General features: G+C 43.4%; 1 protein-coding gene across 3 annotated transcripts in view; it reads right to left on the reverse strand.

Moving 5' to 3' along the window:
* The window catches only part of slc38a3b (solute carrier family 38 member 3b), a 36,185-nt gene extending 22,387 nt beyond the window's left edge, over positions 1–13,798 (reverse strand). Inside the window, exons 1-5 of one of the 3 annotated variants that reach the window (XM_031568283.2) lie at positions 13,593–13,798; positions 2,588–2,692; positions 1,219–1,239; positions 967–1,051; positions 458–573 (exon numbers count right to left, since the gene is read on the reverse strand). In XM_031568283.2, coding sequence (XP_031424143.1) covers positions 458–573; positions 967–1,051; positions 1,219–1,239; positions 2,588–2,655 — 290 coding nt within the window. In that variant the 5' untranslated portion in view covers positions 2,656–2,692; positions 13,593–13,798. Of the gene's footprint in view, positions 1–457; positions 574–966; positions 1,052–1,218; positions 1,240–2,551; positions 2,693–13,592 lie in introns of all 3 variants that reach the window. The other 2 variants (XM_012822642.3, XM_012822644.3) reach the window with 2 other exon arrangements.
* Between the last annotated feature and the right edge of the window lie 265 nt (positions 13,799–14,063).

Consider the following 14,063-nt stretch of genomic DNA (forward strand, 5'->3'; position numbering starts at 1 on the left):
GCATCTGTGCAGCACATTTATACATCCACACAGATATCTGCCTCACAACAATTAAAAGCCTTTTCAGTGCTACACTTTGCATATTTTCATGCAATGCAGATAGCGATCAAGTCTACCAGCAAGGTTTACTTTAAAGAGGATTCCGTACATAAATGAGTAAATTAAAGCAAGAGCACAACACAGCAAATCCAATAATCAGCCTCACAGTCACAAAGTCACTTTCTTCTCTGCTCCCATGGCCTGACCTGAAGTATCTAATTTCACAATCTCAGAGCTGTCATCATGTATGCGCTAGTTAAGTCAAATTCCACAGACTGAATTACTGTTTCATTCTTTGTAGTTAGGTTTTAAAGGCATTATTTATTATTTATGAAATTGGGGCCCGGGGTATCTTGTGGTAGACAAACTGTAATGAGATGATCAATGGACATAGATTGATATTTGAAAAATGGCTTACAGAAACAGCAGGATGCCAGTGTTTGCCATGGCGTATGCCAGTCCAAGAATGCCACTTCCCATGATGGCGTTACCCAGATTGAACACAGACATGCCGAACGAGGTCTTCCCTTCAAACTGTCAAACATGAGGAAAGAGACATTAGAGCCATGTCATGTAGAATAACTAACCACATGCCACATGCCACATGCTTGGAGAAAGAAACAGTTTGTCATTTCAACAGAGCAGGGGAACATGGGAAACCACAATGCAGTAAACAACAAACACTGAAGTATGACCTCATGTGGACAATTTGCAGTCATTTACTCAGCATGCACACACCTACACACACACACACACACACACACACACACACTCAAAAGATAAAAACACACACACCCGGACATACACACATGTGGCCACACACGGCCACACACACACACACACACACACACACACACAGAGAGACACAGAGAGAGAGAGAGAGAGAGAGAGAGTCTCCCTCTATCCCACACACACTATCACACTTACGTCAGTGAAGCGTGTGGGCTTCTTGCCCTCACTGTTGGGCAGGAACTCCTCGCTCTCTGCCATGGCTCCCTCTGGGTCATCAAATCTGCAGGAGGAAAAAAAAACAGCCAGTTAGCACACCAGCGGTCTGTCTCTCCTAACTGCACTGAAACACGGAGCTCAGAGGCAGCCATTAAAAACGACCATGCCAGCCTCACACTGACGAACCGTTAGCTTCAGGTGTGTTGTGTCACATCCATGCTGTTCACATACCTGCTTTTATGAGTGCCATTTCTGAGGGTGGCGGGGAGGCAAGGGGAGGGAGTCGATCCATCATGGCAACAGGAACACAGAGACGAAGCAGACACGCAGTTAGTGAGACAAGCATCACAATCACAGTCAAGGCCATTCCATTAAAACAGGTCAGTCCAGCAGCTTTTTCAAGAGATCCAAAGGTTCCGTAGGTGCTACTCTTGGGGAGCCGGCTGGGATGTGTCCAGTGCTGTTTTGAATATTGCACGGACTTTGCTTTCAAAATGTGAGAATTCAGTTCTCATCTAACCTACTGACGGAGGGGGGAAAACATTTAGCCGACGATGCGATGAATAGAGTATGCAAGTCGACTGGAAGTATGTCGTTTTTAGTGTTAGCATTTTAACACTTCCAGGTGTCAATAAAATCCATATAGAAAAAACCTTTTACCCTTTAGCGTATAAATATGCAAATTAACATGCAACCCCTCCTCCCCCGACTCTCTTGATAGCCGATTTAAAAGTGATTTAAACACTGCTCTTGATTGAAATGGACAGACAGAACTTGTAGGCCTGATTAACCAAATGTATATGGCCACGGATAGGTAGCCAATACAAAGGTCAAATATGAGGTAGTCCATTATAATGTGAGTGGACGGATTTGACTCACTTAATGGATCTGTCCCTGTCCCAAATTGAAAACATAGTGACGCGCTTGCGACGGTTTGCAGATCATTAACTCTATACGTCCACACATACAAACACATAATCCTTTGGTCTTGTTTAGGTTGATAACTGATAAATATTTATGGGTAACTCTCAGGTCAGAGCAAGGTGCGTCTGTATTTATGGAAACACATTCAGGGTTTCAAGCGGGTCTGTTTTCCATGCAAGCTGGCAGCACTAGAGCCCAATATGCCACACACACACACACACACACACACACACACGCACACGTACACACACACACACAGACACACACACACAGACACACACACACACACACACACACACACACACACACACACACAGACACACACACATTACCAGTGCCATTACTGCTACCACCCATACTCACACTCAGAGTTCAACACTCCAAGCATCTTTGTTCTATTGTCATCTCTGATTTGGGTTTTGATTTCCATTCTGGCAGATCCAGAATTGAGTTACATCACCGGAGTCTAACTATATCTCCAGCAACATGTCTACGCTGTCAAGTCACTCGCATATAAGAGTGTCTGGTGACTTCTGACTCCAGGTGTGTGAGGAAATAATCATGTTGGCGAAAGAGTAACAAGGACAGCATTGAATATCAAGAGATAGGGTGACAGTAGAGCAAAGAGGTTAGTTCTTACTGCTCCTCCTCAAGCATGGTCTTCACTGGTACGCACATGTCTTCAGCCAGGTCATGACCTTTCCCATTGGGAATGATGCTCATCTCTGATTCGGCAGGTTCCATGCTGGACACCGTAGTTCTCCCACAATCCTGTGTGATCCTAGAAATGGGGTCAGACCAATCTCATTGGCATTTGATGTAACGAAATAGTTTCATTAAGGTATGAAAAGTAGTTTGTGTGTGTGTATATATATGTGCGTCAGAGTTCACTCTGTATCTGTTCCTGCTATTCACAGAAAAATCCTCTCTCCAGACAAAACAGAACAATGAACCACAATAAAGAGTTGAATAGAATACATTTCGTTAAAAAAAATTCAGACACAGGATCAATTCTATCTTCTTGATAACAGTCACAGTCTGGCCCACCCACGTATGCCTTCACCTTCCATCCCAACACTCAAAGTTCCCTCGTTTTTGTCAGTGAAGTTTTTTTGCCAGTGAGTTTTTTTTTGCCATTCTTTCAATCTTCATGCAGTTCAATTACAGTGTATCTTTATCTGGTGCGTCTACAGAGGCACTGGGCCTTTGCCATTTTGCCAGTTTGATGAGACAAAGATCACGCCGCGCAAGAATGGTACGTCCTGACACTGTGTGTGCTCATTACACAAAGCCAGAGCCAAGAGTCTCAGAGGGGCTCCAGGTGGCAGGCAGTGCTGGGGGCCTCACTCTCTCTACTTCAGGGGCCCGGTGCTGGGGGCCTCACTCTCTCTACTTCAGGGGGCCCGGGACCCATTAGTGCTGACAATGTGGAGTAGCTTGTCGTGCAGGCTGGAGTGGCCTTCATCATCACATGAAAGAAAACAGTGACTCAAAGATGAGCCTTTATATGGTGTGTCACTAACATCTACTTCTAACGTGTCTGCTTCACTGACGTTAGTGAATATCAATATCCAGGCACAAGTCCAAAGCCCTTTCAGAGATGTTCCCAGCCGTTCAGCTATTGCATCGATGCCAAATGTTGCGACACCATTCTTCTCAGATTTTTCCACAAACGGGATATTCCAGATATCCTGATACACGCACATCAACGGACTGTATGTATGGGAACGTGATCTCACACACCAGTTTTCTTAACACGTGCCTCCCTAAAGCAAACCACTGGTGATATTGGAACCCCTATGAGGGCCTAGGTGATTGTATGAAGGACTGAGGAAAACGCTAAAGTTCTGAATGGAACAGAACATAGAGTATTGGAAGAACTGGAAGCTGAGAACGAGTCACCATAGCTTAGATATTGGCAAATAGTTCACCGTGTACTTTTGCCCTCTTATTCTGACTCAGCCTGGTTGTGTTTGAACTTTGAATGAATAACCCTGGCTATTAAAGTAAAAACCAATCAACATTCCCTTGTACAAATGTTTAGGTGAAAATGGGCTGATCGCTCAGATCAATGTTCATACTTTCCCATTTGCCTCGTTTAGATTAAAGCTCTAACTCAAACACCCTCTGACTCCTGGTATCGCCTATATGAGCTAGTGTGCCACTAAATGGTACTGAAAAACATAGCATTTGGCTGCTACTGTGCTCGACTGAAAGCCTCTCCCTATGGTTTGTTCTCTGCTGTGTCACCCCTTTGAAAGATTTGTCTTGTTGCCAAAGCCTAAGTCTAATTCTGATGCCATGACATCTGGCATTTATATTTATGTTTATGAATATTAATAGAGCCCCTACTTTAGACAGCAGCTTTGGCCAGCACTATAAATGATGGAGAGTCCACGCCTCCAGCAGAAGAAAAGATCAAGTCAGGGTCATTGATTAAGTCAATGAGTGACAGATGAAGGGGAAAAGTGAGTTTCAGAAGTGGACACAACTAAAAGCTGGTAGCGTCACAATGTTACGCATGCATGCATTTACATTGGTTTTACATTCACTCATATATCTGAGTACGCAGCCTTACGTACAACATGGAAATGTTTGGTGTGTTACTTGCAGGGCTTAATTTGTGCCGGAGCTCGCACCGGAACGTCCCTTATTAGGACTGGCACGATTGGATCAGACTACGTCCCCGATTTTGTATCGTCAATGAATGGAGTGTTGTATTTTATCTTCAATGCACGGTCCAATCAGAGGGTTTACAGGAATACGTGAAAATGATGTTATTGGCTGACAGGTCTCTTCAATTGATGGGGTTCCTACGCCAAACACTAGCTCACACAGTGTGAGGAGAAAATGGATACGCAGATTTTGTACCAATAAAGCGGTTGAAGCTGAAGCACAAACATTCTCTCATACTGAGCCAAGAATACAAGCTGTGTAAATGTCAATAGAAGTTCAAAGTTACATGAACATGATATGAGCAGAGCACATATGCAGCTATTCTAAATTTGCATTGCACTCTACTGCTAAATCGTTAGCTAACATTAGCATTGTGCTAGACTTTAAACTAGGCTAGTCTTATTGTGTTAGCTAGACAAAATATTGTATATTTATCGATTGATGGTAGTCCAACAAACAGTAATAACACCAATTCAACTTTTGTTCTGATCATGTCATACATCGATAGCTACCCGGCTTCCATAAAACAAAACTTAAGGCTTACAGAGCTGAATTACAGAGTTGATATATATTCAGTTTAGAAAATTGGCTCACTCGCTACTCAGATTAAACTAGGAAATGAACATTTAATCTAGATTATTTAGATGTGTCACACACACATTATTGTAGGTCAGTGTTGGGTGTCAGTGATAGTGGTGTGCGGATCACATGAACGTATCTATATTTAATCATTTCTAGGATGTTAGATTCCTTCAGCTGCTCATCTGAAATACATGAAAGATTTGGGTATTTAAACGCATTGAAGTGTGTAAACCGTTTAGACTCAACAAGGGAAGATGCGCGGGAACAGCATTTGGAAGTAGCCTAAATTGTAAACAAAATCCAACTGTCTTGAACTCTCCTACTCCATGGCTTTTCTCTCCCCTGACCCCTCCGGAACAGCACAGTGTCTGTGCCTGGGACCTCCAGATGTACAAATGAAGCATAAGCAAATTATCATTGGGTTAGCTGGGTAGCTTTACTGAACCACTGATCTCTCACACAGGTGGACAGTAATTCCTCATAATACTCGTGGTAAGAAACTTCACTCGATATGTTTTTTTCTGTATCTGGTCTTCATTCCAAAACCCAGCTAATCTCTGAAGGAAACATGACTTCAACATCTGGGATAAGAGCTCATGGCTGCTTAAAAATATCAATTTGTTAATTGAACTGCAACAAAATCCATCACAAACAAAAAAAATAAAAAATTCTAAGAACTACTACTTCTTAGTCTAAGGCCAGAAACACACAAAAAAATCGGATCGACTGAGTGCTGATGATCAAACGTTGAAAGCTCTCCTTGTTCCCAGAAACCTCCATCTGGCTCACCATGTTCTGAAAAACTATACTAAACTTCACAAGGAAAGGTTGTGATGAAGTTGGTTTCAGAGTGAACTGAATACTAGCAGGCCAGAACCTGAATAATGGATGACAGTAAGCCTACTCGTTACACTTCTTCTCAACAGTCTCCTTGTGGTTCCAGGCGTGATAGGGACTCTGTGTCAGAGGAACAGGTGGAGATGACCAGGTGCAAAAGGGTTAGACCTGGCCCAGCTTCATTACTCAGTGTTTGGATTTGAGGATTTGTCCTCTTTCATTGCCTATATTCAGTTATGCTCTTTGACTGGTTTGAAGTTATCTTACCGCACCTTCAAAAATGTCTCCATCCAGGAATCCATGAGCCAAATCAGAAAGAGAAGTTAATTATATAGAAAAATTGTTATTTCTAATACTAATTTCTAAATGAGCTGGCCTTTTGTGACCTGTCAAGTTTTTCTATGTGTTAGGCAAGCTCTTGAGCTAAGATGCCATACTGAATTTGTATTGATGGAACAACTCTCTATCAACGTAGTGAATACCACAGGAGATAACAAACCACATCTTAAATGCATCATTATCACTTTAGCCATACCCTTACAAGTGTCTGTGGGAAAGTTGATTTCTGGGTCACTGTTCAAATCCCTGACCTCCAAAGCAACTCTTGGGTAGAACGTCCCTGTGATTATATTTAAAAGTAACCACGTAGCGCTCTTTATGTCTTTAGCTTCAGTTAATTGGCTGTTCGACCTTCAGTCACTTTTCAGCATCAACATCCACAAAACCATTACCATGTGTTTGTGTTTACATTTGCCATGTGCTTTTGTTTATTTACCTTTTGCCATGTGCTTTTTTCTTGCTGTCCACCTTTTGGCCATTATTTGCATCATTGCATCCACCTGTGTCTCACTGTTTCTCCACCTATTGTCTGCCTTCCTGTTAATTGGTTGTGTATTTATGTCTTGTGTTTCTGCCCGTTCTCTGCCAGATCATGCCAGTTTGTTTTCTGAGCCCTTCCAGCGTACTGTGAGTGTTTTGTGAGAAATCTGTTCCTGTGTATGACATTGCCTGGTTTTTGACTCTGCCCTTCTGCATATCTGTTTTTGTATTATTGCCTTTGATCTGCCTTGGACTTGGACTGCCTCCTGGATTTCAGACCTTTTGTCTGATACTGTGTTTAAAAGACTGCTTGCTATTTTGGATTAATTACCTTGTTGATCAATAACAAGAAAGACACTCTGAGCTGTGCTGGTCTACGAATGGGTCTTTCTCTTTGTATCTGGCCATAATGGACCCAGCAGAGCTCAGTCAGTGGAAAACTGTCCTGGAGCAACATGGAGTAGTCAGAAGACATCAGAACCAGTTGGACTCCATTGGTAGGACAGTAGATGCTATATTGGCTACTTGCCAATCAGGATCAGATGGATCTTACACCCTGTCACTCCTTTCTGGCTCACAAAGTGGGGCACAGCTGTCTGAAAGGCCAAGTTGCCATTCTGTAACCTCTTCTCCACATTCTCAGACGAGATGAGGGAGAACAGGGGGAGAAGTTGTCAGGGAGATGCCCAGTATTCGTCAGGGAAACTGCTCATGTCTTTCCCTCTCTGGAAAGTCCTGAGAAGGTCAATATCCTCCCAGCTCACTTGGTCTCTTTGGTGCAGTGCAATGGGACATTGAATCCTCGGTGCACACTGCTCAACAAGATGAGGCAGAACCCAGTCAGTGTCCCATGAACCGCTTGTTTGTCCCTTACATCTGTCCACTCTCAGGTCCAGCTCTGGGGTCCCTCCTCCTGGTTGTCCTCTCATCCTGGTGCCAAGCGTACACGAGTATTCATCAGTCTGCAGTTTCCACATTCGTCAGTCTGATGTCCACATCTTTGTCTCAGCCTGCTCTGTCTGTGCTCAGATTAAGCTTTTAGCTCAGTCACCTGCTGTTCTGTTACAGCCCCTGCCCATACCCAAGAGACCGTGGACTTTGTCACTGTACTTCCCCCATCCCTCCTTTTTCCCCAAAAGATAAACAGGATTACTCCGCAATATCGACAAATGTTGGGGGCACGCTCGTACATATGAGTTCCACAAGCATTGCACAAGCTCTTGGCTTACTAGAATTTACCAGTTAATCAAATAAGAGTACATTTGCCAACAAAATGTCCCCAATTGAGTTCATCACTGAGTTCACTCAACGTCAGAGGAAGACACGTACTACGTAATGCCATTGAGGTAGGCAGAGAGTAATGACACAACATGTGGAGTGTGTAAGGCCTTGAGCATGCCAGAACTTCCCCCTTCTACACTGAAACACTAAATAAACATTCCATAGATGAGGCATGACACGACAAAATCAGTCCAGTTGGATATTCTATATCTACAGTTCATTATCTTTAAAATAGGGGGTCATTTGTTAAATTTGATGCAGCCAATCCAGAGAAAATGTTTAAGATATCATATTAACAGAAAATCAAGTTTGGAGAAAATGAACCGTGAACTTTGTGATGTGTAAAGCGAAATTACAAAATAGCATGAGGTTGACACACTTTGGCTCTGACTTCAGAGAATACCCACTTAAAATACCAGTGATATCTCACTACAGTTTTGGAATTGTGGTGTGTAACGGCAGGGGCAAACCACAACAAATTCTGTGGATCCAAATAAAAAACTGATTTGGCTGTGGCAGAACAGCTGCTTAACTCCATTAACATGTCCTATTCCATTCGGACGAACCACCCGAAGCCCAAGAGATCAGGGGGGAAATCAAATTCCCTGAGATACAGATAGAGAATTATATTAGTAGCTCTCATTCTCTTTTGTCTCCAATTCAGCCTGTCCTGAGGCTGAAATAACTGAATGTTGGGGTAAACTAACATGGGACTGCATTATCAAGTAGATCGTTCGACCCCCTCCAGTTTTCATATAAAACAGAAGCAGAGACGATACCATGTCCAACCTTCTGCACACCACTCTTACCCACCTGGATGGGGGGGGGGGGGGACTATGTGAGGATGCTGTTCATTGATTACAGTTCAGCATTCAATACCATAGTCCCCCTCCGCCTGGTCGTCAGGATGAGTGGTGCATTCTGAGCCCGCTGCTCTACAACATTTACACATATGACTGCAAAGCCTCCGGAAGATCTACCTCCATCATCAAATTTGCCGACGACACCGTGGTGCTGTGTCTAATCTCTGAAAACAACGAGCAGCCCTACGAGAACCAAGTGGCAGACCTGGCACTGGGGTGTCAGTCCAACAATCTGGCCCTAAATGTCAACAAGACAAAGGAAATGGTGGTGGACTTCCGGCGGAAGCAGGACAGCGAGTACACCCCCCTCACCATCAGCGGGGAGCCTGTAGAGAGGGTCCCCAGTTTTAAGTATCTGGGGGTGCACCTCACTGAGGACCTTACCTGGACCCTCCACACACAACACCTGACTAAGTCATCTAGGCAGGGGTTGTACTTCCTCCGGAGGTTGAGGAAGTTCAAGGTCTCCCCTCCCATCCTGAGGACCTTCTACACCTCAGCTGAGGAGAGCGTCCTAACAGGATGCATCTCCATCTGGTACGGAAGCTGTACCGCCCAAGACCAGGCCAACCTACAGAGGGTGGTGCGCTCAGCCGAGCAGACTATCAAAGCGTCCCTACCCACCATGTATGATATTTACCACAAGAGGGTGGAGTCGAGGGGCAAGAAATATCATGAGAGATGACTCACACCCCAATGCCAGCCTCTTCACCCTGTTGCCATCAGGTAGTCGCCTCCGCGTTCTCAATTTTTCTCGACTTGCGGAGTTTTTACCCACAGGCAGTGAGACTATTGATCTCAAAAGTTTCCTTATTTAATTTTTTCTTCTTGCACAGTGCGGAGCGTAGACCCTTTTTTATATTTCACTACATGTCCGTGTATGTGACAAATAAAGCACTTGAACTTAAACTTGAGATGCAATCAAAAATACCACAAGCGTAACATACTGATCTTACCACTAGGACTTTCCTTCAGAAGGTAGCATTGCCAAAGACACATCCAGCACTTGCCAAGAAATGTGTCTAGAAATACCAAGTGAGGTTCAGCAACATCCCCTCCTGCTGTGTCCTACGCGTGAGAGGGCATAGGCAAAGGTTATTGCCATGCAAACACCTTTTTTCTCACTCCCATGACCACTCACCCTCACAAAACCATGAAGGACGTCCCGGAGTGATTTTACAACACAAATCAATTGGTGTCATTGTCAGTGTGCAAACGCCACAGGGTGCTTCATAGCGACCGTGAAACGGTAGCCACTTGCCCTCTTGTCATGCGTGGTCAGGTGAGAATAGGGAGCTGAGGGGGAATATTGGGGAGTGAGGGTGTGTGGGGAGGTCAGGCTGCTCTTCACCTACCCTACAAGGCCTCATGCAGCAGATCAGACTGCCCCACCCCCCCCCACCTATAATAGATTCTCACACCTTGCAGCTCCCATGGCCTTGGTGCTTGGCGACAGCCTTGGCAACCATGTGTTTTCATGCCTGGCTGGACACTTCGTAATCAGGCTCCCCCTCTCATGTCCACTTCATCTCCCAGGACTCTACTTCATCAGCACCACCACCCACCTGAGTGCCTGACAGGCTCGCAGGACACACCCCAAAGGGCCCGGACCCCCTCAGTGCAGCCCATCCTGCCAAACCTTCCCCTGGGAGCTCCATCCCTACAGCACAATGAAGTGGTCCCGTGGCAGCTGGCCACGTTCTGAGGGGACCATGGTGATAACTTGCAGTCAGGGAATAATGGAAGAGGTTTGGGCTAATTACTGGGCTTATTGTGCTGGACAGATTTATTGGCTACTATGTCATATATTGATAATTAAGAGGAGTAAAAACAATTCTATTAAAAAATTATACAGAAACAGCAACTAGAAAATGTATACAGTTTGATAAACTGTTTAATATGCTCAGGTTCAATTACATTAAGACAGTTTTTAGATGATGTGCTCATCCAAACCCAAGATATTTCAATGAAGTGTCTGGAATGTCGAATACACATTAGTAAATGCCAGCTCTGCCTTGACATTGCATTGAACAAATTTAGAATGCGCCTCTAATTTATCATAGCAAATCTAAGAAAAAGATGTGATCAATAGTGACACGCAGACACACAAAGCAAACACCACAGTTTCCACTTCAGAAAAGAGCACTAATCAGACCATTGAAACACCACCCGCTCACCCAGCAGACTTTCCATCTTTGCTCTAGGGATTAAAACCTAATCCCACATCGGCCTGCATAGAATATGCAAACTGCCCATATCCACATGCTTTCTCCTTTTTTCACCACAAGGGAGAGAGTATAGGAATACGGGTGAGAGAGTAAGCTCTATTAGATTACCACAAAGCCAAGGAAGAGAGTATATAAATACAAATTCCAAGTATTTTGTAAGTCAGACTGGGCACTGGAATTCTTAAGACAAGACACCGCACAGCAACCTAACATAACATAACATACTATAACATACGGTTGAGAGAGTAAACTCTATTAGATTAGCACAGAGCCAAGGAAGCCAGGGTAGTAATACTCCTCTGCAGCTGGAAAAGAGGACTCAACTGGACCCATCTCACCAGGCAAGGTTGAGGAGAGCACTATCACTGACCAAACACAAGATTCTCTCAATGTGCCGAGCTGACCAATCCACCACCTCATTTCCCACCCTGCCCAGGTTTTAGACCCGCCCATCACTGACTATCTGTCCCTCTGGCTGAAAAGTGTTTGTTTAAGGAATAAAGTTTAAAGGTACAGTCCATGATTCGGTTACGCAAAAAGTTGTTGATATATAAAAAAAAATACAGCCCTGCTTTCCATTCTACTGAAGCACATGTGTTAATTGGCTGGAATTGTTTATGGCTCAGTCTAAACCACTGTTTGTTTCCCATTTACATACCCAGGAGTATGTAGGCTACCAACACTGAACGCACAGCTAGAAGACTGCGAGGAACAATTAGCTGAATATGACAAAAAATTGACTTTTTTTTTAATTCCCATACATTACTGGAACATTTCACACATGGATATATTGTCCTGCAATTCTTCTGTCCCAGTCAACAGTTAGCATGTTAACCATAAACGGAACATATTAACATGTTTTCTAAAATATATCAGCATAGTTCTGTCACATACAGTCCCTTCAACACCACCAGAGAAACTGACCCCAGCAAGTAGGGGCTAACTCGCATCACAAGGGCGTCACAATGTAAAACACAACACATAGAGTTTCTATCATTATCTATTATTCTCCTGTTGCTGTTCAGTTAAACCGAGTAGAAATAATCCTTCACATAAATCAATACTTGTACTGATTATATATATAACCTGCTCTGACCAAGCTCTTTGTTGAATGGTAGTGTTAGACTGAAAATATTGACAAATCTGACTTGATTATTCACTTGGCCAGTGGCTGTCTTTACCATTTTTCCTTGTCGAAATAGGTAGGCCTCGGTCAAGGAGGGGCATTACACTGACATTACAATTAAGCTATAATTCCACTATAATCACTTTATAACAACCCGATGCTTGGAGCGGTTTTACACAGCCTGCACCGCAGACCGACTTGTTGCCTCACTGGAGAAAATGAAGTTTATATGCCCTACCACGGTGATTCTTTTCTTACGCTCCATGCTCACAGTGTAGGCAAATTCGATTTCTTGACTTTGCCCAGGTTTACTCAGATAATGATGGAAGGAAGCCAAGCAGGTGTACTGAAATCCATTTTTTAACTATCACTAGTAGACTACCATATTCCATCACAAAGACTTGGTTTTATAAGGCTGCATTACGGGAAGTAGGCTATGTCTAACGTGAATGCTGTTTAGAGACCATTCCACGTGGTCGAGTGTCAACTTTACTTAGAAGCAAATATGTAAGAGTAGTTCATAGTAGACATAAACTGACATATGGCTACCGACGTTGAGTGCCAATTGGAGAGTACAGACTTTAGTTAGTCCTGGGGCTTTTAAACCATAACCCAATCATATGATGTGTATTGTAATCGATCACTGACACTGACTCGGTAGTCGCCAATCTTTCACTACTGTTGATACGCATACAACCCTTAGACTAATGTTCTGACTTAGTAATGAGTAAGAAGTAAGAAGCCCTTCTGTGGTTCCCTGCCTTCAAATTTCACAGAATAAGACACTGAAGAGAATAAAATAATCTTTTGGTAATCTGAGGTGTTCTTTTTTTCGTTTTATGTTCCGTGGTTCCCATACAAACGAAACAGACAGATGACTAACAAGTTTTTTTTTCAGGAATGGCACATATGGAAGTGACATTTGGTGTGCGCGTCTATTAACATTGTGTTGAGACTCACCATGGTATGGCGACCATATCCTCATCAATAATAAAGAACGCGCTTCACCCTAGAGACATATAACCTAGGAGATTTTATATATATATATATATATAAATCTATATAGTCTACGAATGCTGGCTTCATATTCCTAAATTAAGCATGTTTCAGAACTTGCTATGGAAACCACGTGTCATCAAATTAACACAATTCAAGACAGCAGCAACTATTATCTACATGCATTTGTGTCTCTCTGTGTGTGCGTATTTGCAGAATCACCATTCATTCAGTCGGAAGTCATGATAATGTAACCTAAAGAAGACAGCTTACCAGAACAGGGAGTAGAACCGCACTTGTTTAAATAAATTCCTCAACAGTCATATATTTTTCTTCACTCTTTAACTTTCTTCTCTCCTTTATCTCGGCAATCCCTTTCAGCTTCTCGCGTCTTGTTGGTGACCAAACAGCTTGCAGCCACCGTCAGTCTTTTCTTTCTTAAAGGTTTGAGAATTTCCCGTGAGGAGGTTCTCCGGCGCTCGAAGCTATAGTAGTGGGGGCTGTGCAGACCCCGCCTCCTAAACAAGCTCCCAATCCGGTGCCTTTGTTCAGAAGCGCGCGTCGTCTCTCCAAATTCGCTTTTTTTTTTTTAGTTTCACCAACGATCTACAATGACGATTTTCCTCCTTTTTGACATGTTTATTTAATCAGACAATCATTAGGCCTAACTATCAGGGCGCTGCCAAGTAGCAGTAGTAGCTCATGGGGGCTAGTCTAAAAGATTTTATAAGCAATGTAATCAAT

The sequence above is a fragment of the Clupea harengus genome, chromosome 5 (genome assembly GCF_900700415.2).
Source record: "Clupea harengus chromosome 5, Ch_v2.0.2, whole genome shotgun sequence".
In the NCBI taxonomy this organism is placed as follows: Eukaryota; Metazoa; Chordata; class Actinopteri; order Clupeiformes; family Clupeidae; genus Clupea; species Clupea harengus.